The sequence below is a fragment of the Patiria miniata genome, unplaced genomic scaffold (assembly GCF_015706575.1).
Source record: "Patiria miniata isolate m_02_andy unplaced genomic scaffold, ASM1570657v1 HiC_scaffold_22, whole genome shotgun sequence".
Lineage (NCBI taxonomy): Eukaryota > Metazoa > Echinodermata > Asteroidea > Valvatida > Asterinidae > Patiria > Patiria miniata.
Window position 1 is genome coordinate 16091371 of NW_024037061.1, and position 23616 is coordinate 16114986.

The 23616-nt window shown below is 42.0% G+C and overlaps 1 protein-coding gene across 1 annotated transcript; it reads right to left on the reverse strand.

Moving 5' to 3' along the window:
- On the reverse strand, positions 1-23339 carry LOC119730794 (72 kDa type IV collagenase-like). Its single transcript, XM_038203824.1, has 9 exons — positions 22754-23339; positions 10327-10444; positions 8375-8613; positions 7367-7589; positions 6228-6386; positions 4567-4671; positions 3556-3716; positions 1736-1886; positions 1-688 (listed from the first exon to the last, which is right to left on the reverse strand). The coding sequence occupies exons 1-9, from the start codon at positions 22895-22897 to the stop codon at positions 300-302; spliced, it is 1689 nt and encodes a 562-aa protein (XP_038059752.1). The 5' UTR covers positions 22898-23339; the 3' UTR covers positions 1-299.
- Between the last annotated feature and the right edge of the window lie 277 nt (positions 23340-23616).

Consider the following 23616-nt stretch of genomic DNA (forward strand, 5'->3'; position numbering starts at 1 on the left):
CACTTTATCACATTTCTTGGTGTTCCGACTTCCATAATTTTTAAACTAAAGATGGTATCAGGATGCGGTTTTCACAGCAGTAATGCTGAGATTTGGCTCTTTTCAAGTCTGTAATCAACCAAATTTTGACCTAGGTCGACAAACTACTCATTTAGCTTGATCGCATCACATATATATAGCATTTTGGAAATAGACCCTTCAAATCAGTGTTATGTGAGTTGGCAAAGGTCGTTCACTTGAGAGCATTACCAGTGTGTTACTACATGAATTGCACTATACTCTACAGAAACACCATTCAATCATACCAACAGTAATAAACCGAGAAGAATCGCCATGGATGTCCAGGTCCTCGTGACTGACACGGACGATCCATGCGAACCGGTATCTTCTAAATCATGTCCTGACGATTCTGGCAATGAATCGGAGGTCTCGACCAATCGCAGGTTACCAGCGCTCGGTGAGTTGGCGGGACAGCCAATCCAGTCCACGTGGGCGAGGCGCGGATACCCGCGGCTGATGCTAAAACTCCAGGGGCTGCACTGGTAGTACTGGAAGTTATCGGTGAAGAAATAGATGTAGTTGTCGGTCCACTGTACGGCACCCACAATGTTGTTGGGTATGCCGCCAAACACTTGCAGCGCATAGGGACCCTGGAAGCCTAGCCAGTTATACACGTAGAAACCGCCATCTGCAAGGTGAAAATACGCAGTTAAAATAAGTCATAATAGGCTTCACGCACATAACAGGTACCTCCTAAACAATTACATAGAGACAGTTGTGTGGTTGTGTGTGTGGACCTCATTTGATGCTAGGGGGAAACTCCCCCCCCCCCTCCCTTTGTTTTTCCTTTCACAAAGTCTGTTGATTGCAGCAATCCAGCATCCATGTAAAAATAATCATCTCCATTCCTTCCCTGCTTTATGTACACAAACCAACAAAGCTTGTTCTCAGAGGAAAGTGGCAGAGCAGAAATGCTCATCTCTGTCTTTTTCACCGCTGATGGAGTACTTTTAAAAAGGGTCCGTAGACTTTATACTCTAAGCATTTTCTGCACAAATTTAGGCTGATTGCGGTTTCAGATGTGAGTTCGATCCTTACCAGACAAACACACAAACACACAGAGTAAAGCCCCAGTCACACATTCACAGTTGGAGCTCCGAATATCTATGGTTCAGAATCAATCAATCACTCTACGAATACACCACGGTTTGTCAAGAATATAGACAGATTGGTGAAGAATATCGACGGTATTACTAAGAATAATTACATTAGCGGCACTGTTGTCTGCGATTGGATCACGGATGACCAAGGTTCTCCTATGAATAAAGCGTGGTTATTCGTAGTACAATCTTAGCAGAACCCTAGCACATCCGGGCTTATCCGTAGGACATTCGTAGCGAATTCATAGAGATTTCTACCACGAATGAGCTACGAATCTCCAAGAATATGCACGTATAGCCACGAATAACACTACGAATAAGTACGGTTGTCCTACGGATGTCCTACGTTTGCACAACGGATTAATTTTCATGACAGTTCAACACGGAAGTTAGGAACAGTTTAAAACTTCCGTAGCCTCTCCACGAATACCCAAGGAAGATGACGGATAACCACGGAGGTACTAAGGATGAATACGGTACTCCCACGGGTTATTACAAATTTTGAAACCGTGGAGATCCGTAGCTCCAAACCGTGAATGTGTGATGACTGGGGCTTAAGACAGTTCTATAGATACCTGTGAAGATGTACGTCTCCCCATTTCCACTGATCTCAAAGATTCCTTTAATCTTGTTGATTTCTGAGGGAAAACCTGGGAATTCCTGGTCTGCATCTTTAGGGAAGCCTTCGTCCAGTCTGGTCAAGGTGTATCGCCATACACGCCGCGCCTTCCAGAATAAAAATGTAAATATAATTCCTATAAGATGTTTTGTAATACACATATTTATGTTACTTTCGATCAGTGAGCGTGGAACTTTGGTTTTGACTGCCATGGTTTAAGCACTGAACAATAAATGTGATTGAAAACATGTTATCTTCTGCTCAACAAATCTTACAGATAAAAAGTGACAGAATAAAAAAAAATGTAAAATGTTGACTTTTTTGTAAAATCGGAAGGCTACATGTGTCCTCTTTCATGTCAACTATTTTTTTCCAAGAAAAACTCACAATAAAGTAGTTGAAATGTGACATTTCTGTTTAGGCCAAAAAAAAAAGTCTCCGGTTTCTGGTATGGAGCTTGCCCAAAAAGTGGTGCGGCGACGCGGCTTTTTTTTTTTTTTACCTGTTTTTTTTTGCCTCAAATGTCGGCTGATGACTGCAAATGGTGCCCGACTAAACTTAGTGCAAATATATGGGAGTCCAGAGAGGCCACACAAAGCTTATTCTCGATCATAACCCTATCTAAAAACACGTTAAAATTGTGCAGCAGCAGGATTCCAGTCAAACCAGTGAGTTTGGCAGTTTTGAGACATCATCTTTCATTGAAAAAAACTTTTTCATTTTGCTGACGCGCATGGCTACGGCGACGCGCGCGCATACCAGAAACCGGAGACTTTTTGGGGGGCCTTAGGAGTTAATATTCAATTAGCTGAAATAAAGCATGTTTATTGTTGCTTAATAAACACTTCAGTTTTGAATGGTCGATTTCCCTGTTTGATTTTTCTGTTTTCTTCTTTCTGTTTGCCTGTATTCTAAGTCCCATAACTTTGGAATGGAAGGTCGTATTCACATCGGGTTTTCACCAAATACAAACTGAAAGATAGCTCTATTCAAAAACGTAAAACAACAAAATTCGATAAGGGCTGACAAATGACTCATTTAGCTTGATTGCATCACATTTGAGCACAGAGTTGTAATGACTCAAGTCAATGACTCGACTCGAGTCCGACTCAGTCACAATTTTTGGTGACTCGACTCGACTCAAGTCCCTAAGGGCAAATGACTCGACTCGACTCGAGTCACTGCGAGCAAATGACTCGACTCGACTCGAGTCTCTCATCAGAAGACTCGACTCGACTAGAGCGAAGGCTAATAAGACTCGAGTCCCAAAAATAAAAGCACAACTTTGAAAAAGTATTTGCAATGACTTACGATGCAAAATGTATGCTCACTTCACTATGCGAATAGCAGTCATGTACAAATATACAACTTGTCACAGACTCCCACCTCATGGTTCGAGAACGCACAAAATACTATCCAGGAACCAGATTTGTAAACACATTTTCTAATTCGCTGTTTCATCATTGGCTTTGGGCGATTTCTTATAAAGCTCTTAGATTCGAACGCTGGCTAAACTTATGGCCTCCTTTTATAAATTGTTGGTATATAGTGTTCAAATATTCGTGACTCGAATTGACTCGAGCTAAATATTTGACTCGACTCGACTCGACTCGACCTTTTGATCTAATGATTCGACTCGACTCGAGTCACTTCTTTAAAATGACTCGACTCGACTCGAGTCACTTCTTTAAAATGACTTGACTCGACTCGAGTCACAAAAATCAGTGACTTGTTACAACTCTGTTTGAGCATCACCGCAAATTTCTATTCACCTACCTTGAAGAAGTAGGTCTTGCCCGTGTGCGGCGTCCAGACAAAGTCATTTTTCACAGTGATTGCAGCATCGATGCCCCCCTCTAGTCCTGGCCACCGTTCTGATATCCTGCGAGGGTATCCCGGCTCAGGTTGCCCATTCAAGACTTTCCAGTAGTACTCACCTGAAGGACAACGCCAGTGGAAGTTTCTTTAGATTTTGCATAATGCCACCAATTTTAAGCAACTTAAAACAACCACCTGCTGACAAAAAGCAACAGCTTTATATATAATAGTTGTAAATCAACTGTGAATTGTTCCAATTCCATCTATTTAGGGGAAATAATTTCATTTGGTAAAAAAGTTTAATTAATACTGGACTTTTCCTGTTAGAAAAAAAAGAGATCTATTTATAAAGTGCACATATCCACCAATATTGGTGCTCAAGGCGATAATCATTAGAAAGGCACTACATCAAAAAAAGAGTAGTTTTGCTTGTTTGAGTGTGTAAAATCATTCTCATTTCTTAAAGGTTTGCAAGATCCTGTTGTGCTCTGCTTGAATCACTGAGCATAAATAATTCTTAAACTGAAGCTTTAAGGTCCTGTTCAATGAGGCAAGCCTTAGTCTTGCTTAATTGTTGGCAGAAGTAATTTGAAAGCTGTTGCTGCTGCCCTCAAACAGTTGATATCAAAACATCTTTTCTTATATGCACAATTCCAGCATTATGAAAGGAAGTGACGGGTCCATGGCACAGCCATTTAACCGTGATGAAAGATTCAGAGACATGATCTGAACTGTCTGTAATCTCCTTGACCATTACAAGATGATGGATGTACAAGATCTGAAAAATACATTTTCACATTCAATTTCACTATGCTGGAATTGCCCTTATGCATTTGTGTCTTGGATTTCCCTAATTGATTCCAGAATACAAATAAAAATTGACTACCAAGTAAGTGACCAACTTTGTGGCAACACTGGGCCAAAGCTTCAAGGCATTGTTTTGCAATTTTTTTTTTATGTTTTGCATACCTTTGAAGAAATACGTAAACCCGTCAACCATTACTGCATCTATGACTACTTGGCACAGATCAGGGGTGTCTTGGACTGTTGGACCTGGCGTCGGTGCAATATCACCTAGATACCAACAAATTGAAATGATAAAAATTACAAGATTACCTTAAATTCAGCCTGAGTGAGAAAGAAAGCCATGAGATAAAGATGTTTATGACAGAGTCAGGTTGGTGCAGTGGTTCTTTCCTCGCCTTCCACTGCTTGGCCCGGGTTCGATTCCGGCCCCGGTCCACATGAGGATTGAATTTTCAGTGGGGTTTTCCTTCCACGTCTAAAACTGTAATTTTTTCATTGTCTTCTCTCCACAGGTTTCTTCAAAATTGCTAGCTGCAGTGCCTATACAGGGCTCTTATGAGGGATCCTTGGTTTTAATTACCAGAAATAACTAAAATATAAAAAAGAAACAACATCAAATAATATGCTGATGGTGGTTGACCTAATAGTAGTGGAATGGTGGAGTATGGTGATGATTGTAGGGGTCAAGTGGGGTAATAAGTTTTGGCAATGATGAAAGCGATGACAAAAAAGCTATGACAAATTGACAAACATGATTATGATGATGACAATAGCGGTGACGATGACAGGGTCTCAAGTGAAGTCACAAACTATTCAAATGAAGAAATCATTTTGCCATTGTGCCAGTCCTTTCACTTGTGAAAGGACTTGAGATTAACTTTTGAATGGACTAGTAATAGGCTTGTGACACGTGAGGCTACATTTAAACCTGCAATAGTCACCATGACAAAGGATTGCAATGTCGATGATAGTGACAAAGACAATTAATGATATAAATTGCAAATAGGGGTAACAACTTATTACTACACCTCATAAATATTCATATTGAAATTACAGCGCGTCATTGGCCGATTCCACCGCGCGTCCGGGAAATAAAAATGATACGCGCCCAGGTGACGTCATCCCGGTGAGTATCCAGCTCGCTGCCGTGCAGTAGTTTTTTCTGGACGTAGCACCCAAAATTCCCTCTGGAACCCGTCTCGTAGACATGTTTTCTATGGCATGTAATCTTTACGGAACCAGTCTGAAGATACGTTAAAGAGTGTTGGCACAGACTATTTCATGTACTGTGACGAAGAACTTGAATTGTGTTGAATAAAGATGCAAAATCTACGAAGGCCGTTATCGACAAGGCGGTGAGGCTACTAAAAAGACAGTGATCGAGGCTGCTAAATATTTATGAGGTGTAGTAAAACAAATACAGCATGGTATATTTCTGGAAAATAGTTGATTACTGGTCCCTTGGTGTAGGTCAGCTTGACTACCTCTCTCTGCTTCGCGTCGGGAGGTAGTCAAGCTGACCTACACCAAGGGACCAGTAATTCCCACTACTTCTTCTCAAACCATGCTGTATTTGCACAATACCATACTGATCCTTGTCTACATCGCATAAACACGTTTATCGGACTAGTGCCCCTTGAACAAAGACATTGACAAAATGGAAACAGCCAACTTAGGGCTGAACATCTCAGTTTGTAGAGCCAAGGAATGGCAATCCGGAGGTCGCAGGTTCAAACCCTGCTCCAGTCAATGTCTTCGTTCAACTTTAAAAGTATTCTTATACACCTATTCAGTTTCCTTTTATGTTTTAGTTGAGAACTTACCATACAGTTCACTTATACCGGCGATGTCATCAGAATGCAAAACGAAGTCAGGATTATATCCGAAGTGAATGGGAAACATAAGAGTGCCGAGGATAAAGTTGTGACCAAGACCCAAGGTGTGGCCTATCTCATGGGCAGCAACAAGCCATAAATTGGCTCCTATAGACAAGAAGAAAACAAATCCACATGGGTTCTTTTTAAAGGTATGAAAGACGAAACCTGCAGAAAATTTAGGATCTTGAGTACCGCTGGGCGAGTAACTCCATTACTCGAGTACTCGCGAGTGGTTTATGCTAGTTGTTGTTCTACTCGTGGGTTTTCATCTACTCGAGTACTCGTCCTGGTGTGAGTGGAAGTAGGTACTCACAAGTAGCAATTTAGGGTTAGGGTTCACAGCTTAATACGTCCCCTGCAAACAGGGAATCACTCCCTCCACCTCTCTCTCCCTGGGACTCCATTCATCCCAAAAAGAAAAATGCAATTCAATGTCCAAAAACATTGCCCAGTAACTATATCTCAGTGCTGAAAAATGTGGTGTAACTTGCGAGCTATTTACTTGTAAGTTACTTCACATCATACTATTAAGAGTACATGTCACTTTTCTGCTTTTATGGGAATTCAGTTAACTACTCGCAAGTACTTGACTACTCCCGAGTAATTTCTTGCGAATACTCTAGTATAAAAATCCACTACTCACTCAGGCCTTATCTTGATCATTTTGGAAGGAGAAAGGGAACAGATTTAGGATCGTATGAACTCCATGCATGAACAAGAGAAGGGGTTTGCCCCGGCGTTTCTGGTCTCCTGTACAAACTCCCACGCGGAGTATTTAGGAGATGAACCAACCAAGAACCAAGAACCAAGAGATGGTGCTTTTGGCCACTTTCAGGAACCCAGTGGACAGGACAAAATAGGTGTTCTCATGTATATGGTGTGAAGCAAACACGATCAATTTTAAAGTTAAGGGTTAAAGTTCAGATTTCAAGATTTAAAATGGTATAAAAATAATGGCGGTATGTGTTTCCGCGCCGACACTAGAGCCTGGCAAAAAAAAAACGTTGCGGGTATTTTGGGACGTGCTGTAAAACACCCGACAGTTTGTTTTTTCAATGGTTGTTCAATTTGAAAAAAAAAAAAACCTGAGTAAGACTTGGCGGTCCATGTCTCTGCTTCGTCAAAGTGAACATCCATCTTGAGGCGATCCTCGCTCCAGGGCCAGAAGGCATGTGCCAGGACCGTTCCTGGCCCATCAAAGGGCATGTTATCCCCATGATCCTGCATCGTTGGGTAGAAGGAGATGCTAATATCCACTTGGCCTCCTCGTATCCGCTCAAAGGAGAGCACAGTGGCATTAGACCAGACCTGAAGAAAAGGGGTAAAGGTGCATGTTACTGTGCAGACAAGTGAGTATAAACTGCCTTCAAAATGTGAAGTAATTTCTATTTCTTTCCGTGTGTTGTAGGCCATTCGGGCTGCAGTATGAAGCAAGAGTATTGAGAGAAGGTAAATTAAGAACATGCAACAATTGATAATGGAGTATGGGCGGATCCTATTATGGACAGATTTGCGGATAATATTCTAGGCATACTGTTCAGGAAATCTGGTTTGCAGGACCAACAAATCAGTATTAGATGACAGTTTTCCAGGCCAATTTCAATTACAAAACTCTGTCAAATTCATTTCTAACAGTTTCTAAGCTCAATCTGCAAGTTTGAGATTTATAAAGGCTGGAAAAATTTGTTGCCAGCTCTCTATTGAAAAGCTTTACTGAAGAGATCCTTTTTTCTGCTAAGCAGTTGGAGACCATCACTTCAGTTAAAGTATTACATTGTCAGACCTGAGACGATCTGAAGTCGAGTCAAATTCTAATGGATTCAGTATTTTCAGTTTAGGATTCAAACTGTCATCCCCAAGTCGCTCTTTTCACACTTCCGCCATGGGCATGCACAGCCTCGATCTGGCAACTTTACACAATAAATATAGCCGGTTCAGTTATTCCCGTGTCGGGGTTCAGATCACTGAACCGGCTATTTTTATTGTGTATTAATTTGCCAGATCGACGCTGTGCATGCCCAGTGGCGGAGTGTGAAAAGAGCGAATCGTGAACCCTTTCCCGCAAGACTTGCTGGTTGCATCTCCTAGCTCACCTCAAAAGCCCTCCTGATGGAATCATCAATGACAGATGGAGGCAGGTCGTCCGAGTACACCACGATGTCATACGTTATATGAGTTGATTGCGGCGACCACGAATCAGCCTCCGCAGGGATGTAATAGCGACGCTTGCGGCCGCCGGAATGCCTCCTCACCCGCTGGCCTGTCACAAAGTCAGGGTTGCCGCATCTTGGTCTGTTGAGGCACTCAGATGTTGCTTCATCTATTATACCTCCTGAAAATTATTTCACAAGACAGTAAACAAGGTCAAAACTGAGTGATACTGTTATTAGTTTGCAGTAAACCTGAAAAACTGAGTGATACTGTTATTAGTTTGCAGTAAACCTGAAAAACTGAGTGATACTGTTATTAGTTTGCAGTAAACCTGAAAATTATGGGGCACGTGTGGTCTAGTGGTGGAGCACAGGATTCGTGATCAAGAGGTTGTGGGTTCGAGCCCCACTGTGGCCATGCGTGTTGTGCCCTTGAGTAAGGCACTTCACCTCAATTACTCCTCTCAACACAGGTGTTAAATGGGTACCGGCATTGGTCAATGCTGGGAAGGTAACAGACTCGCTGTGGAGGAGGTGTGGCGATCCCCCACAGCAGCATTTCATGGACTCGAGTCTGGCCCAATCGCTAACGAAAGAGAGATGGGCACTCCGTTCCTGTGAACACAGGTTCGTCCCCTTTACCTTTACCTTTAAACCTAAGTTGCTAGACTCAATTTTTGAAGTCATTCTGGCCTATACTCCAGTTTTGACAAACAATCAAAGAAGTACATACAGTAGATGTATATTAATTTAGTGCTGTCTGACATCAGTGAAGTTGTCTTGGTGGGATACTATCACTTTTTTCCTGCCTGTAACGCAACGTATTGTCTGTAAAATTATTTGCAAGATTTTTTTTTTAAATGGGACAACCCGTTAAATGTACATGCCACAATTTGCGGTGGTGCTATCATTTGTGCAAAGAAACACAAAATAAAACACAAAAACCAAAACTCGACTGAGCTGAAATTGGTGAGCTACTTCTAGAACTAGAACAAAAACTAGATCTTGCACTAGAACTAAAAAGTAGGAGGCAACCCATGCCTTCTAGTTCTTGAAGTAATCGCAAGCTTTTAATTGTATGCAATATTGCTGAAAATATAAAAAAAAAACCAATTAACTGACAAAGTGCACTTTTCTGTACTGCCATATGAATCATATGACTCGAGTCAATGACTCGACTCGAGTCCGACTCGAGTCATTATTTTTGGTGACTCGACTCGACTCGAGTCCCTAAGGGTAAATGACTCAACTCGACTCGAGTCACTGCAAGTAAATGACTCGACTCGACTCGAGTCCCTCATCAGAAGACTCGGCTCGACTCGAGGCGAAGGCTAATAAGACTCGAGTCCCAAAAATATAAGCGCAACTTTGCGAAAAGTATTTGCAATGACTTACGGTGCAAAATTTATGCTCACTTTACTTTGCGAATAGCAGTCATACTGTACAAATATACAACGTGTCACAAACTCCCACCTCATGGTTCTAGAACGCACAAAATACTATCCAGGAACCAGATTTTTAAACACATTTTCTAATTCACTGTTTCATCTTTGTTTTTGGGCGATTTATTATAAAGCTCTTGGATTCGAACGCTGGCTAAACTTATGGCCTCCTTTTATAAATTTTTGGTATATAGTGTTCAAATATTCGTGACTCGACTTGACTCGAGCTAAATATTTGACTCGACTCGACTCGACCTTTTGACCTAATGACTCGACTCGACTCGAGTCACTTTTTTAAAATGACTCGACTCGACTCGAGTCACTTCTTTAAAATGACTCGACTCGACTCGAGTCCCTTCTTTAAAATGACTCGACTCGACTCGAGTCTCAAAAATCAGTGACTCGTTACAACTCTGGAATCCTTAATGTCAAATCCTGACACTTTGAACTCACCAGTCCTGCTAACGCCACACATATCTTGCAATCTGCCGAGGCCATCAAGAAGTACTTGCCTGTCCACTACTTGGTTGTCGCCCACTGATGGAATGTACCCATAATTCGCAAGATATGGCTGCAGAAAAAGAAAAGATATCAAGTTTTGAATATTCATTGTCATTTCAATGGTCTAAGTTTGTCATTTCAATGGTCTAAAGCAGACACCTGTAAAGTCTGTATATAAAACAACAAATGTGAAGCCCTTAATTTACAACTATACCAAAAGACGATGCACATGCATGGCACAGTGTTTACTAGATGTGCATTATTGAAGCTTTCCAATTAAGTCCAACAGGATTCAGGAATGCTCACAGTAATCTGCCAGGGGGAGTGTGGCCTGGTGGTTAGGGTTTGTGACTCATGATCAGAGGGTCAGGGGTTCGAATCCGCTGGCCGTGTCCTTGGGCAAGGCACTTCATCCCCACTTGCCTCTCTCCACCCAGGAGTATAAATGGGTACCGGCATTAGCTGGGGAGTAACCTATACAGTGGACTAGCATCCCATCCAGGGAGATGATTCTCAGTCGACTGGTACGCCGGCCTGATGGGCCACATTGGCTCAGTGACAAACTTTACCTTTTTATTATTAATCTGCAATGCATTTCTTGTGGTGTAAAACAGAAATTTTACGATTTGACTTTTTGGCACGATATAACAAATCAACTGTTGATTGCTGTGATTTGAGTATTGTTTGAATTTCGTGCCCAGTGCTTTTAAAAAATATATATTCTCTCCAAACGAAATTTCTATTTGTGTGTTTCTTTTAAGGAATAAAGCTTTTGTTTCCGATTTTGAGCTTTTGCAGCCCTCTGAAAAAAAGGCTGTCATTTTACATACAAATGAACCCGCCCTGCGAGAGCCAAATTATTGACGAGCAGCAAAAACTTCGAACTTTGCGAAGAAATAACTCAATAACTGTATAGCCCTTATGATAATAATTCAACTATATAGCCCGCGGTAGATTTTTTTTGTCCTATGTCTCATTCGAAAATGCCAATAAAAAAAATCCGAATTCTATAGGTGAAACTCGAAATAGCCGGGGGAATTTATCTTTAATGAGGCACATCATTTTTGTGTTAATTAATGCTTCTTTCATAATTCTTGTTTTAATTTAATACCAATAGTATTCATTTTCCCCCTAGACCAAGTAACGGGCCAGTGCAAGCATGTAACTGGGGATTTAGAGCAAAAACGAGGAAATTCCAAATCGCACAGAACTTTGTACAGTGTTTTTTTCAAAATTTTGTAATGGCGTTTGTGAGAAGTGAAAAACTATAGGAAACCAGCAGATCCGAGGAAAAAATGCATGCCTGTAGCTATTCGGTTACGTCTCGATAGTCTGAAGTCCCATTGGTCCGAAGTCCCATTGATCCGAAGTCCCATGATCCGAAGTCCCATTGGTCCGAAACATAATACTGTGTAGTTCCACTTGTTCCGGTTGACTGACCCTAACCCTAACCCTAATCCTATGGGGCGTCGGACCAATGGGGCGTCGGACCAATGGGACGTCGGACCAATGGGGCGTCGGACCAATGGGACGTCGGACCAATGGGACGTCGGACCAATGGGACGTCGGACCAATGGGACGTCGGACCAATGGGACGTCGGACCAATGGGACTTCGGACCAATGGGACTTCTGACCAATGGGACTTCGGACCAATGGGACTTCGGACTATCGAGACATAACCGACTAGCACGACAGACCCCAGTCCGAATCGACAATAAGGTCCGACAGTCCGAATCAACAGTAAGGTCCGACAGTCTGAAGTGTAAGACTGACGAACCGTATTGTCCACTCGGACTATCGAACCTTATTGTCAATTCGGACAATCGAATTTAACCTTATTGTCAATTCGGACTATCGAACCCTGCCGTATATATGGACTATCGAACCTTATCATCTATTCGGACTATTGAACCTTACTGTCGATTCGGATTATCGAACCCTATCGTCTATTTGGACTATTGAGCCTTCGGATTAATTAACCTTATTCTATTTTCGGACTAATGGGCCCTTCGCACTATCGAACCTTAGGACTGTGGAACCTTCGGACTATTGAACCTTCGGACTAACGAACATTCGGACTATGACCCTTCGGACTAAAGAACCTTCGGAATATCGAACCTTTGGACTATCGGGCTGTAACCCGTTACAGCATGTTTCACTAGCATAGGTACTAAATACAGGGTGACCCCCCCCCCCCCCCAAATTGTGCAAGCAGACATTAAATTTCTCAAAAAGTATCTGACATCAGCATTTCATGTTGATGGAGTACTTTGTTTGTACTCTTGCGAATAATCACAGCGAAAATTTGATGAAAATCCATCCACGTTAATGAAAAGACCCATTGCAGAGTGCCGGTTGAGCGATTTCCAATGCAGTGTGTCATTCCCACTGGAATGGTTGAAAAACACATATCCTTGTACAATACAGCTCTAGAGATCTGGTTTGAATGGGTTCCCACGCAGTGGCGTAGCCAGGAATTTTTCAGTGGGGGGCGCTGGGGGGGGGGGGGGGGGGGGGCTGGAACATTTCATGGGGGGGGGGGCGTCATGTAGATCAATGATAATTTTTTTAGAAACTCAAAATCTCAGGGGGGGGGGCGACTGGGGGGGGCGACAAGGTTTAACTTGCTACGCCACTGTTCCCATGACATTTTCACTGACTATACACAAGAGTAGATTAATATGCTCCATCAGAATAAAATTCTGATTTAAATAATTTTTGATAAATCTATCGATATCTGCTTGCACAACTTTGGGGGGGGGGGGTTCACCCTGTCTCTTCCATGGTAAACCGGCACTGTGGCAAGAGTCATGCTGTTTTGAGTTTTTTTCTGATTGTTTGGTACTGGTGGAACCTGGTTTCATAAAAAAAAAACTTTTTAATATTAAACCCATTGTTCGATAAAGGTAAGAAGTTCACAGACTGCAAGGCGCCCATGCATTGGTAACTGATGCATCACCAGACTGTTCATGCATGACAGAGTTTTTGGATGCGTGGATGTCATGGATTACCTAGAGAAAAAGGCTTTACATGCACATTAGGCCACAAAAAAAAGTCTCCGGTTTCTGGTATGGAGCTTGCCCAAAAAGTGGTGCGGCGACGCGGCTTTTTTTTTTTACCTGATTTTTTTGCTTCAAATGTCGGCTGATGACTGCAAATGGTGCCCGACTAAACTTAGTGCAAATATATGGGAGTCCAGAGAGGCCACATAAAGCTTATTCTCGACCATAACCCAATCTAAAAACACGTTAAAATTGTGCAGCAGCAGGATTCCAGTCAAACCAGTGAGTTTGGTGGTTTTGAGACATCATCTTTCATTGAAAAAAAACTTTTTTCATTTTGCCGACGCGCATGGCTACGGCGACGCGCGCGCATACCAGAAACCGGAGACTTTTTTGGGCCTTAGGCCTATCAAACATAGGCCCCGGGCCATATAAATCTGCAACCTCATTTTCTGAAGGGGCACTCATTTTCTGAAGGGGGCATGCCACTTAAGATGTATTAACAACTAAAATAATGCTAATTTTTGTCTTGAAATTGCCAACTTCTGGGGGGGGGGCACAAGGACACAGACCCCGAGCGAGGGGGTGGGGCTGTCCCGTGTCCCTTCCTAGTCAACTCCACTGTTGAACATGGGCCTATACGGTTTAAAGTTTGTACATTTTAACCCTGTGCCTTGATCAGTTCTCGCATGATCCATTGTGAACCCTTAACATTTTTTTTACATACTTCATAAATAATGTTCCATGTTTCGTTTGAATACTCAAATAAGCCACATTGGTTGTAAGTCCAAGGTGTTGCTGATGAGCAGGCTTAGTTTGAGGCCAACTGCGATGTGTTGCAACTTTCTGCATTGTGACAGCCTTTGCTGCACGTAGCTGGATTCACTAACCGATTTTTGTCTGTGTGGCAACTGTTGCAAGCAATTTCAACTACCATACGGCTTGAAATATCTGTCCGTTAGCCGCTCCAGTGGCTTCTAGCTTATTCAATCCACATATACATTGCTTTCATTCTTTCACAACTGAATTTGAATATAATCATAAGTATTGAGTACCACGCGGTTTGTGTGCGTCGCGTCGCCTGTAGATTCTGGGGAGTTGCTTTGAAATGTTTCTGCCAAACGTGAATCCTGCCATTCTTTCCCTGCATAACAATAATACAGTTCAAAACCACAATTTCTCTTTTCTAATAAGCCGTGATAATTCCAACCTATTTACTGGCATAGCCTAAAGCAGTATAGTACGTATATAGGTCGCCTATACGGCCAAGATGGGTCCGCTCATAAGTCCGACGCCTCCAGGTCCGAAATTTTGGACTTATGGGGCATCGGACTTATAAGGCATAACATTTATTTATTCCGCCTCATAGGTCCAACGCCTCATAAGTCCGAAACAACGTTTGTCTATTGTCGGACTTATGAGGCGTCAGACTTTTGTCTGACCTATATGAGGCGGAATAAATAAATGTTATGCCTCATAAGTCCGACGCCTCATAAGTCCGAATTTCGGACTTATGAGGCGTCGGACCTATGCATGAGGCGTCGGATTTATGATACGGCCCCCGGCCAAGAATTAATTCGATTATTTTTTTTAAATACGATTAAAAAAATCCTTGGATAAATACTTTTTCCAAATTGCGTTGGTATTATTTGCATCCTTGAACCGTCGTTATCTCATTATGTAGAGATAAAAAGACTCACTAATAGTAGGCCCTAATCTGTAGTAGTTTCACTTTTTCGGTTTTACAAAATACATGTACCGTCAATTACATGTAAGAAGGCGTTGCATGCCGCATTTATTTGGTTTCCCATTGCCGACTACGATGAGTCGCGATGTCGTAAAAAAAATCGTAAAATTCCCGATGTCTCGAAAAATATCATAGTCACGTCTCGATGTGATGTCTGCTGACTCTGTTCATGTCAAGGGTGATAACAATGTTTCCATCATTTATCCATTTACAGTGAACAGAAATACTGGGAGAAAAGTATACAATTATACAAGGCAATTACAGGTACGGTGAAGCGCATAGGAATTACTCCCCACTCAACCTGCTGAGGACAGGCCAGAGCACACTCTCCAAAACGTCGAGTTCTACACTCAACCAGCCGGTTCTTTCCAGTCAGAACCACACTTTTTCCCAAGAAGAGATTTCTTTCCACATCCCGTGTTACCCGCAATTTTGTCTATTTCAAGTTTGTATTTCGATACATGTACTTTTAATAGTTCGTTTCTTTAACCTCATTGATACATAATAATTTATGTATACTAATAGCTTTGAGGAGAGGTGTATAATATGTAACATATTCAACTGGCGCCTTTATTTCGATTTTTAGTGTCCAATTTCGCGAACAATGTGTGCGGCGATACCAGAATGTCTCAGTGGTAAAACCTGAGATCCTATAGACCTCGTCCCCAGGGTGTCGAGCAGTACGCGCCCACTACTACCTGCTCTCTCACCCTGGTATTGGATCATTTGTATGTGCAAGATTTTTGAACACGTATGCAAATGAGGAATAGTCTGGCGCCTTGCCTGTGGCGTTACATTGGCGTTTGTTTTTGTATGCGGTGTCTGGGGTAAAAGCCGAGTCCGTCAATTGTTACGATCTTATCGAGACAACATGTAGTATCACATTTCATATAAATATGAACAAATTGGGAAGGAAATGAGTATTTTCGAGAAGGCGTGGACGAATGATCGTGAAAACACGTACTGCACGTTGTGAATAACAACACCAAGAACACGATACAAATCCATTACTAGTCAATTGCCGTATCGAATCAGGATGCAGGAAGAAAGTTTCCTATCCAGGGCTTACTATTGGAAACTAGGTTGGAAATAAAGTAAGCACTGGGGACGAGGTTGTATGGACCTTTATCGTGCTGCCACCATTTTAGTCATGCTCCCTGTAACAGTAACAGTACTGAATGATAATGTTTTTGTGCAAAAAGGAACCAGACTATTTTTCCTTCCAGCCTCGCTTTGGTTACATTGATTTGAATGGGGGGGGGGGGGGGAAATCTGCAACATGATAATGGTCTATACTCAGCAATCGGGCCTACTTGTTATGACTGTATTGATGTTTTTATCCAACACGGCATCGAGTATTAGCCAGGTTGGAGTTTGGATTAATCCAAGGACGATCACGGGATTAAAAGCGATCCTCTTGAGACAGAAGACCTTGGTAATTGTCTCCGAAGACAAATGGTTCTGAGATATTGGAGACAGCCCCACAACATAGTAAATGCATGGCCACAAAACTTCTCCGTAGAAACAAGGGTTTTTTTCTTCGCGATGTTTCACTTTGGTTTCGTTTGGATGCGTAGGTAACCCTGATGTGTCCATTTTAACAGATTAATTTACATCGATTGATTTCGAGGTTACAGAGTACTTTCACCCATGCGTTATACTTCACTGGGGTATTTACATCATTACGCGAGCCATGAGTCGAAAGGCCTCAATACGACAACAGAATTAAGGAATGCGGAAGGACTTTAATAATCTCAAAGAGATAGTGTTTGGCTGTTTTAAAAGCCTGGCTAACAATGGTATAATAGTTTTGTATTCATTGCCATTAGACTGGTTCCCGGGCCGTACATTATCCATACTGATTGTTGGGCGGGAACTGGCAAACCTCGTCCCCAGAGGTTACTTTATTTTCAGCCTTGTAGCCAATATAACTGAGTATCACCCATTATCCACGGAGCCAAGAGTCTCCTGTATGACGTCTGAAATGTCTAAACATGCAGATAATTATATACAAGCCGCGCGCCAGCCAATCGGAGTCGACTTTACTAAATTGTGACGTCATTTCATTCCCAAATTATGACTTAATGGTTTGATTGGTCAATTCGAATGCAGTGTGTTGTAATACAACAACCGGGCGCATTATCGCGTAACATGATGCAGAGCGCGTGACACAGGTTTTTTATCCACTGTATGTGACGCGCAACGGGTGAATAACCGAAGACCTGATATAGAAAGCCCCGTTGAATGGTCAAAATCTAGAGGTCAAGAAGCGGCAGTGTCTTGCCTTATTAATCAGCGAATCTACTCATATTACATAGACTAATATATAACCCCTCGATGGGACATTTTCTCCGTATCATGATACAGCAATATTTTACCTTTTCCTTAATATCTTGACTGAGTCATATGCTAATCAATTTCGTACGATGTGGTTGTTTTTTGCATTGACAAACTTCCTGTTTGGTATACCGCAAAAGCAGAAATCTTTTGTACGGACTACACGGACATGTTTTTTTTTTCTACACAGTCGGTGAACATGCATGTAAATTTGGAAATTCGGCTGTTAATCCATAATGATATTTTCTGTGACCCCCCATGCAGGTAGAACGTACGGTAAATATCCACACTCTAGTTTGCTCGTAGTGCCTGTCCATGCCACACAAAACCATTGCCCTCTGACGCCGCCTTAACGCATAAGGTCCATAGACTTGTGGGTACACCATGAAATATCTCTGCCACAAATAAGTGCATGTGGTTGGTTATAAAAAGAGCCACAGTTGACAAAAGTTCTTTGAAGCACGGACCTATAATGTTTGAAGAGACTGATATTCCATGTTGTACACAAATTATTTTGTAAACAAGTTCTCCATGTAGGCCTATAGCGGGAAAATCGAATAAATTCCATTAAAACTATATATCGGCATGCATTTTACCCCTCCTTGACAACCGGCGTCAAATCCTTAATAATATTGTCCGGATTAATGCTTTGTGTGAGATTCAAGTATCCGAACGAAATGAAAAATTGATCCCTATTGCAGTCTGCTGCAGTGTATAATGAGTCCCAATTCTATATCACAGTAGGACCCGTGCGTAGAGGGGCGTTTTCTAGTCACCATGAAACTTGTTATGATATGTGCTTTTGTTATTGGTATTGGGTGGGTTCATTCTTTACAGGATTTCTAGTATTGTTCTGGCCTGGTAATATTGACCAACCTTGAAGGCCATATAAGGGAACACGTGCCAGTTGTAAGTACTGAATAAACGTTGGTGACTTGGCTGTAATAAAGAAGAGAGTTGGGCTTTACGCTCGATTTTGTGGAATGGAACCTATATTGTGTGGTGTCTTTTTCAAAAAGGAATCAATATGTTCTTGCTATATAGACGGGTTTCAAAGTAGCACCGAAACCGAGGTCTTAGCCGTTAATACAAAACTAAGGGACATTTTCCCATTTTTATCTCCCCGCAAACGAAAAAGAAACGATGCTAATTTGAACTTCGTCTATTCCGTGCTACAATCCCGGCCAAAATGGTTGGGACACTTCCTGAGCCTCCCCCGGTCAATGTTGTTCTCTCCAGCTGATGGAGTACACACCGCGCAATGAGAGACAACATTGAACGGGGGCCGGGGTGGGGGCCCAGCGAGATTTGGCCTGGATTGTAGCTAGCACCAAAGTTAAGTGGCGAGCAAGCTTGCCAGACGAGTTTGCCAGACGAAAACAAGACTAGTTTCAAACAAAGAGCAAAGAAATAACTGCATTATGCCTCCGCACAGTAGACAGAGGTAACTGTCATCGGCCAGCTAAGGGTGCAGACCTACAAATCGACTATTATGCCTCAGTGATAATTACGGGTACTTCCGAGAATTAATAAACACATGCACTCACAACACTCCAAGGTGTTTGGGACACCCACCAATTAAAGCTTATTCATAATCTTTCATTTTCTGTTCAATGTTTGTTCAATTATCCGATTACTTTTGGGAGAAAATTCCATCCAAAGATGGTCAACCCGAAAAAAATTCCTGTGGCAATTTGCCATTTTGAAAAGTGATGACTAGGCCTACATGCGCTCCACTGCAAAGTAGAGTCATTTTTAGGTCCAGTTTCATGCGAACTTCACAGAAATACGAGCTCACACTCCTGTGCACGGCTTCCACCAATCATTTTTACAAACCTTCAAGTTCGTGGTCCACAAAATGCTCTAACAGCAAATAAATTGAGGGCATACAAATTGTGTTTTGGCCTGCGTAGGGAATTCTCGGCCTATTTTTACAGGTATACACTCCAATGCCTACCCAAGCTTTTCTATTCATGTACAAACAGTCCTTGCGCTTCAGCAAGTGAAACCGAGCTGCTGCACTAGGCGTCAACGTCAACATTCATCACCGAGTGCTGCTGCACAAACAGAAATTAACTTCCAGAAATAAACAAACGATAGAAAATCATGAACTCCGAGAAATCAGACTAAATAAACCTCAAGGACCATTGAGAGCGTGCAGCTGCCCTGAACATTGAAGGGAAAATCCGGGAGAAAAACACGGCTGCTAATAATAAAAGCCCTACTAAAAAATAAAACCGGATCCAACCGGAGTATATAATGGGCGTTGATCATTTCGCCAAAATTGGGACCGGGAAATTATTGAACTCATAGAATATGACATGAACTGAAACCATAAAAAAGAGTATATTCTATAGGCAATGTAAAAAAAACAACCTATATTCCTGACTTGGTAAACAGGCCTCCTGCAAAGTTATTGTTGCATGCATATCGTGGTTATACAGAAAGGGGAAACAAATTGGAAAAAAGAGGAGCCCTATACATAACATGTTGATAGTAGGGTGGAGTAGGTATTCTGGACATATTATAGCCGACTTGTAGGTTTTAATATAGTTCTGGCTATTGTCTATTTTTGTGGTATTGTGCATATTGTATGTAAATTAAGCAAACACAACGAAAGCAAATTATGGACATGGGTCTTTTGCACGATTAAATTGAAAGAGAGGCTAAACTGGCGAAGCACGGCTACTTCAAATGGATTCTTCTTTCAGCTTTATAGAAGCGTAGTAACCCGACATAAAAGTCGTTGGTTTACAAGCTTGTTCCAAAATAAATGATGACTCCGTGCTAAGAGCAGATAGGCCTACGCTGCAGTCCATCCCTGAATTCTATACGTATAGTTAGACGCAAAATGTATTAACAAAATTCGATTTCAACAATACCTACACAGTTTAGCAGTCAAAAAAAGCGAAACCCAAATTTCGGGACTATTGTTTTAGTGAAGTTCTGCATGTAGCACTTTCAAAATCTAGGATATGAAAGCCCAATTCATAAGCTTTCTTTTAGTACAGATCATTCAAATCACTTGTGTACTTTTCAAGTTACGGAATTTTAAACACAACCACCGTTTTAAAGTTCTATCCGCGAATCACAAGAAGGTATTAAGTGTTATTTCAGCAAAACGAAAACGAATCACATAGGTATGTGTGTGAATTGTTTTCGTTTTGCTGAAAGAACGCACACCTTTTATGTGATCCAAATTTTTTTTTTTTTTTTTTTTAACTCTTCATGGAAGATTGTGAGTCACAGGGACAGAATACATTGACGCGGGCTCAAGATTCGCATGGTGCTAGCTCCATGGTGTGAGGTTGGGGCTTTATTTGAGTGTCTTCAAATGGTTGCAAGGAAGCAGTGGAACACTGGCCGGGTTGAAGGACGATAAAAGGGGTAGGGGTTGAGATATGCAGAAAGGCTGCGTTCCGAAGACGTATACGCGTACAGGGTAGGATAAACTCTGTGGTTGGCCCATTAAATTGGGATAAGTGGTTTGGAAGAGGTGCAAATATTTATTGAAAGTATCATGACAGCTATATAGGAACTATTTATGTCAAGTACGAGGCGGGTTCAGCTAGACCAAAGCATAATACGAAACATGGAGACTCGACTCGACAATGGCAAAGTGGTTAACAGGCTGGTGGAAACCAAACGCAATTAACCTGCCGCTTTATTATTACACAACGTGTAAAGAAATTGGGTTTTAGTAAACCGCCTAACAGACTGGTTTGAGACCACTGACCCTACAGAATTATAACACAGATATTATTTGGTCAATGGGCTTACAAATGACCTGTCTTTGGTTTCCACAACAAAGATTATCTTCCTGTGCAACAACATTAAAGTGGGACTAAAAGAACACACCAGTTTAGTCAGTTTACAAAAGTGCTAGACCTTGTGCGCGTCGAGCCTCCGATGAATATTCTGACTGCACTATACAGAGATTACAAAAGTGGACCTCAGGCATTTGTAGAACCTCTGTCTCCTAAAGGACAATTGCTTGCGGGAGTGAAAACTGTGCAGTTTACCTTTGTTTATGCAGGCTGGTGGCAGGTCCACGTTTCAGTCAGACAAGGACTTATAGTGTGTGTGTGATAACGCCGATTGCCTGGCTACCCGGTGTGGAATAAAACCCAATGCTACCGCCGCGGCTTGTTTGAACGCATCTCTCAATTCTCGTGCAACAACTACAAACTGCTTCGAATCTAATTCAACTTTGAGACTTTCAAACTTGTACATGTAGAGTCCCGATACACAGCGATTGCAGATAGGTAGAACAATCAAGCCAACTTTACTGCAATGCATTTGCGCCAACAAAGGTCTTAAATAATGTCCACTGAAGGCAAAGGTGAAGTCAGTACATATCCCTTTTGCACTTCAGACATCTTGGAGGAAACTGCTTTTGTTCTTCTGAGATATGCTGGAGGATAAATTTCGTGCATTCCATGTTACTAACTAACTCTCCAAGATGGCCGCTTTGCAATACCACTACAGCCAAGTTTCAGGTTTAAATTCAAATTTTGAAGGACAGTTTTTTTTGCACCATAGTGATATAAACTTGAAGATATGGTAAGACTATAGACAAACAAATACAAGCAATCCGAAAGATGGACAATTAGTAATTTTTATAGTGGCGTGATTGTGGAAACAGAGCCAGATGTAATTTTTGAGTAAAACTTTCTGCTACATAAGTGTTTTCCTTCTTAGAGTTAAGGCTTTCTCCGGAAGACGGTCAGAGCATACTGACCGGAACGTCGAGTTTATACCTCTGGTTCTTTTCAGAACATTCTCTTAGTTGAGAAATTATTCGCACATGGTGTTTCCGCAAACCTTTCATTATTCATTATTTAAAACTTTAGTCGTGCAATAAAAAAGACAAGTTGGACAAGTTGTGTCGTGCGCACGTCCTGATTTTCTGACAAGGCAGATACCCGCGCGTGATGACTGGTTCCCAAACTATAAACGCACAGGCCCCGCTGTTCCTCTAAAAACCATGGAGGAAACTTATAGCAGTACTGTGTGCCGTACCATACATTTATCTCCACCTGTTCCCGGCTCCACAGTTCAGTTTGTTGTCCACCGACGCAGTCAACCGTAAACATCGATCATTGTCCCCGCAAATCGAAACAAGTTTCTCGTGTGCTCGTGCGACAATAATTGCGCCATACACATAATGCCCTGAGCACAATGGCGAGAGCCATAGGCAATTTACACAACTTCATGGTTGTTGGACAAAAATGTCTTCGTTTTGAAAATCAAGACTTGCAGAAAGGAGAGAGATGATTTTGAAAAACTTACCACGGTGTCGTTGATGTTGTTGAATGTTCCGGCCGACACTAGTGATGCTATGAGGAGAAGTAAGGAAACCACAGCTGACAAATGCACAAGGTCCTTTGTTGAACTGTCAAAATGACCCATCCTGGTTGGACCCGTTGTTCTCATAAAAGTTGATGGTCATTCAAACTCTTTAAGTAATGGTTGCCTTGTAAAGTTACTCTACATACAAGTACGATTGTATAAATAGCTTCAAGTGGCCCCAACTTGAGAAGGCATTCACCGGATGATCAGACTAGTAACCTACCGTCGGATCGAGCATTTCTACGGGTCTGTGTAGATCCCCTTCTCGGTACATGACGTCTGTTCGTATAAATAACTTCGCCAAACAATCCGGGCTCCGTCGATTTAAACTGCGCAGGTGGATCGGGGCCTTTGTTCGCGATCGAACAAAGGGAACAGGTATAGGCCCTATAATCGTATACGTCACCTACAAGGTCACATGATATACTTCGTGACTAATGGCCCAGGCACGATGTTTAAACGTGAACTGCAAGGGGCTAAAGCGTCTGGACTTTTTATGATGAACGATAAGTTTGTGTGACTGTTTCAAAGATCTGGGCACGCGGTGCTGAACCCCACTATGATAGTTCTCCAAACACAATACATCTCGGTTGGCTAACCCATGGCTAGACGAAGGGGCCGGGCGGGGTGGGTTAAATAGTTGAATGGGGATATCAACATTTATATAATAGATAGTTGAAGAGAGACATGATTAAAGGGTGTTATGAGGACAATAACTTAATTAGGGATAGGGTTGGTGGGTGTTTACATAAATGTGGAGGCCAGTGGTATAATTCACATGTTCTTTCCTTTCATGGGGCATT

Excerpts from the sequence above, each read along its gene's own strand:
- LOC119730794 (XM_038203824.1), bottom strand. The coding sequence starts at position 22,897 with ATGAGAACAACGGGTCCAACCAGGATGGGTCATTTTGACAGTTCAACA. Across the intron at positions 10,445-22,753 it reads ACAACATCAACGACACCGTG|CCATATCTTGCGAATTATGG; the intron begins GTAAGTTTTTCA and ends CTTTTTCTGCAG. Across the intron at positions 4,672-6,227 it reads CGGTATAAGTGAACTGTATG|GTGATATTGCACCGACGCCA; the intron begins GTAAGTTCTCAA and ends GTTGGTATCTAG.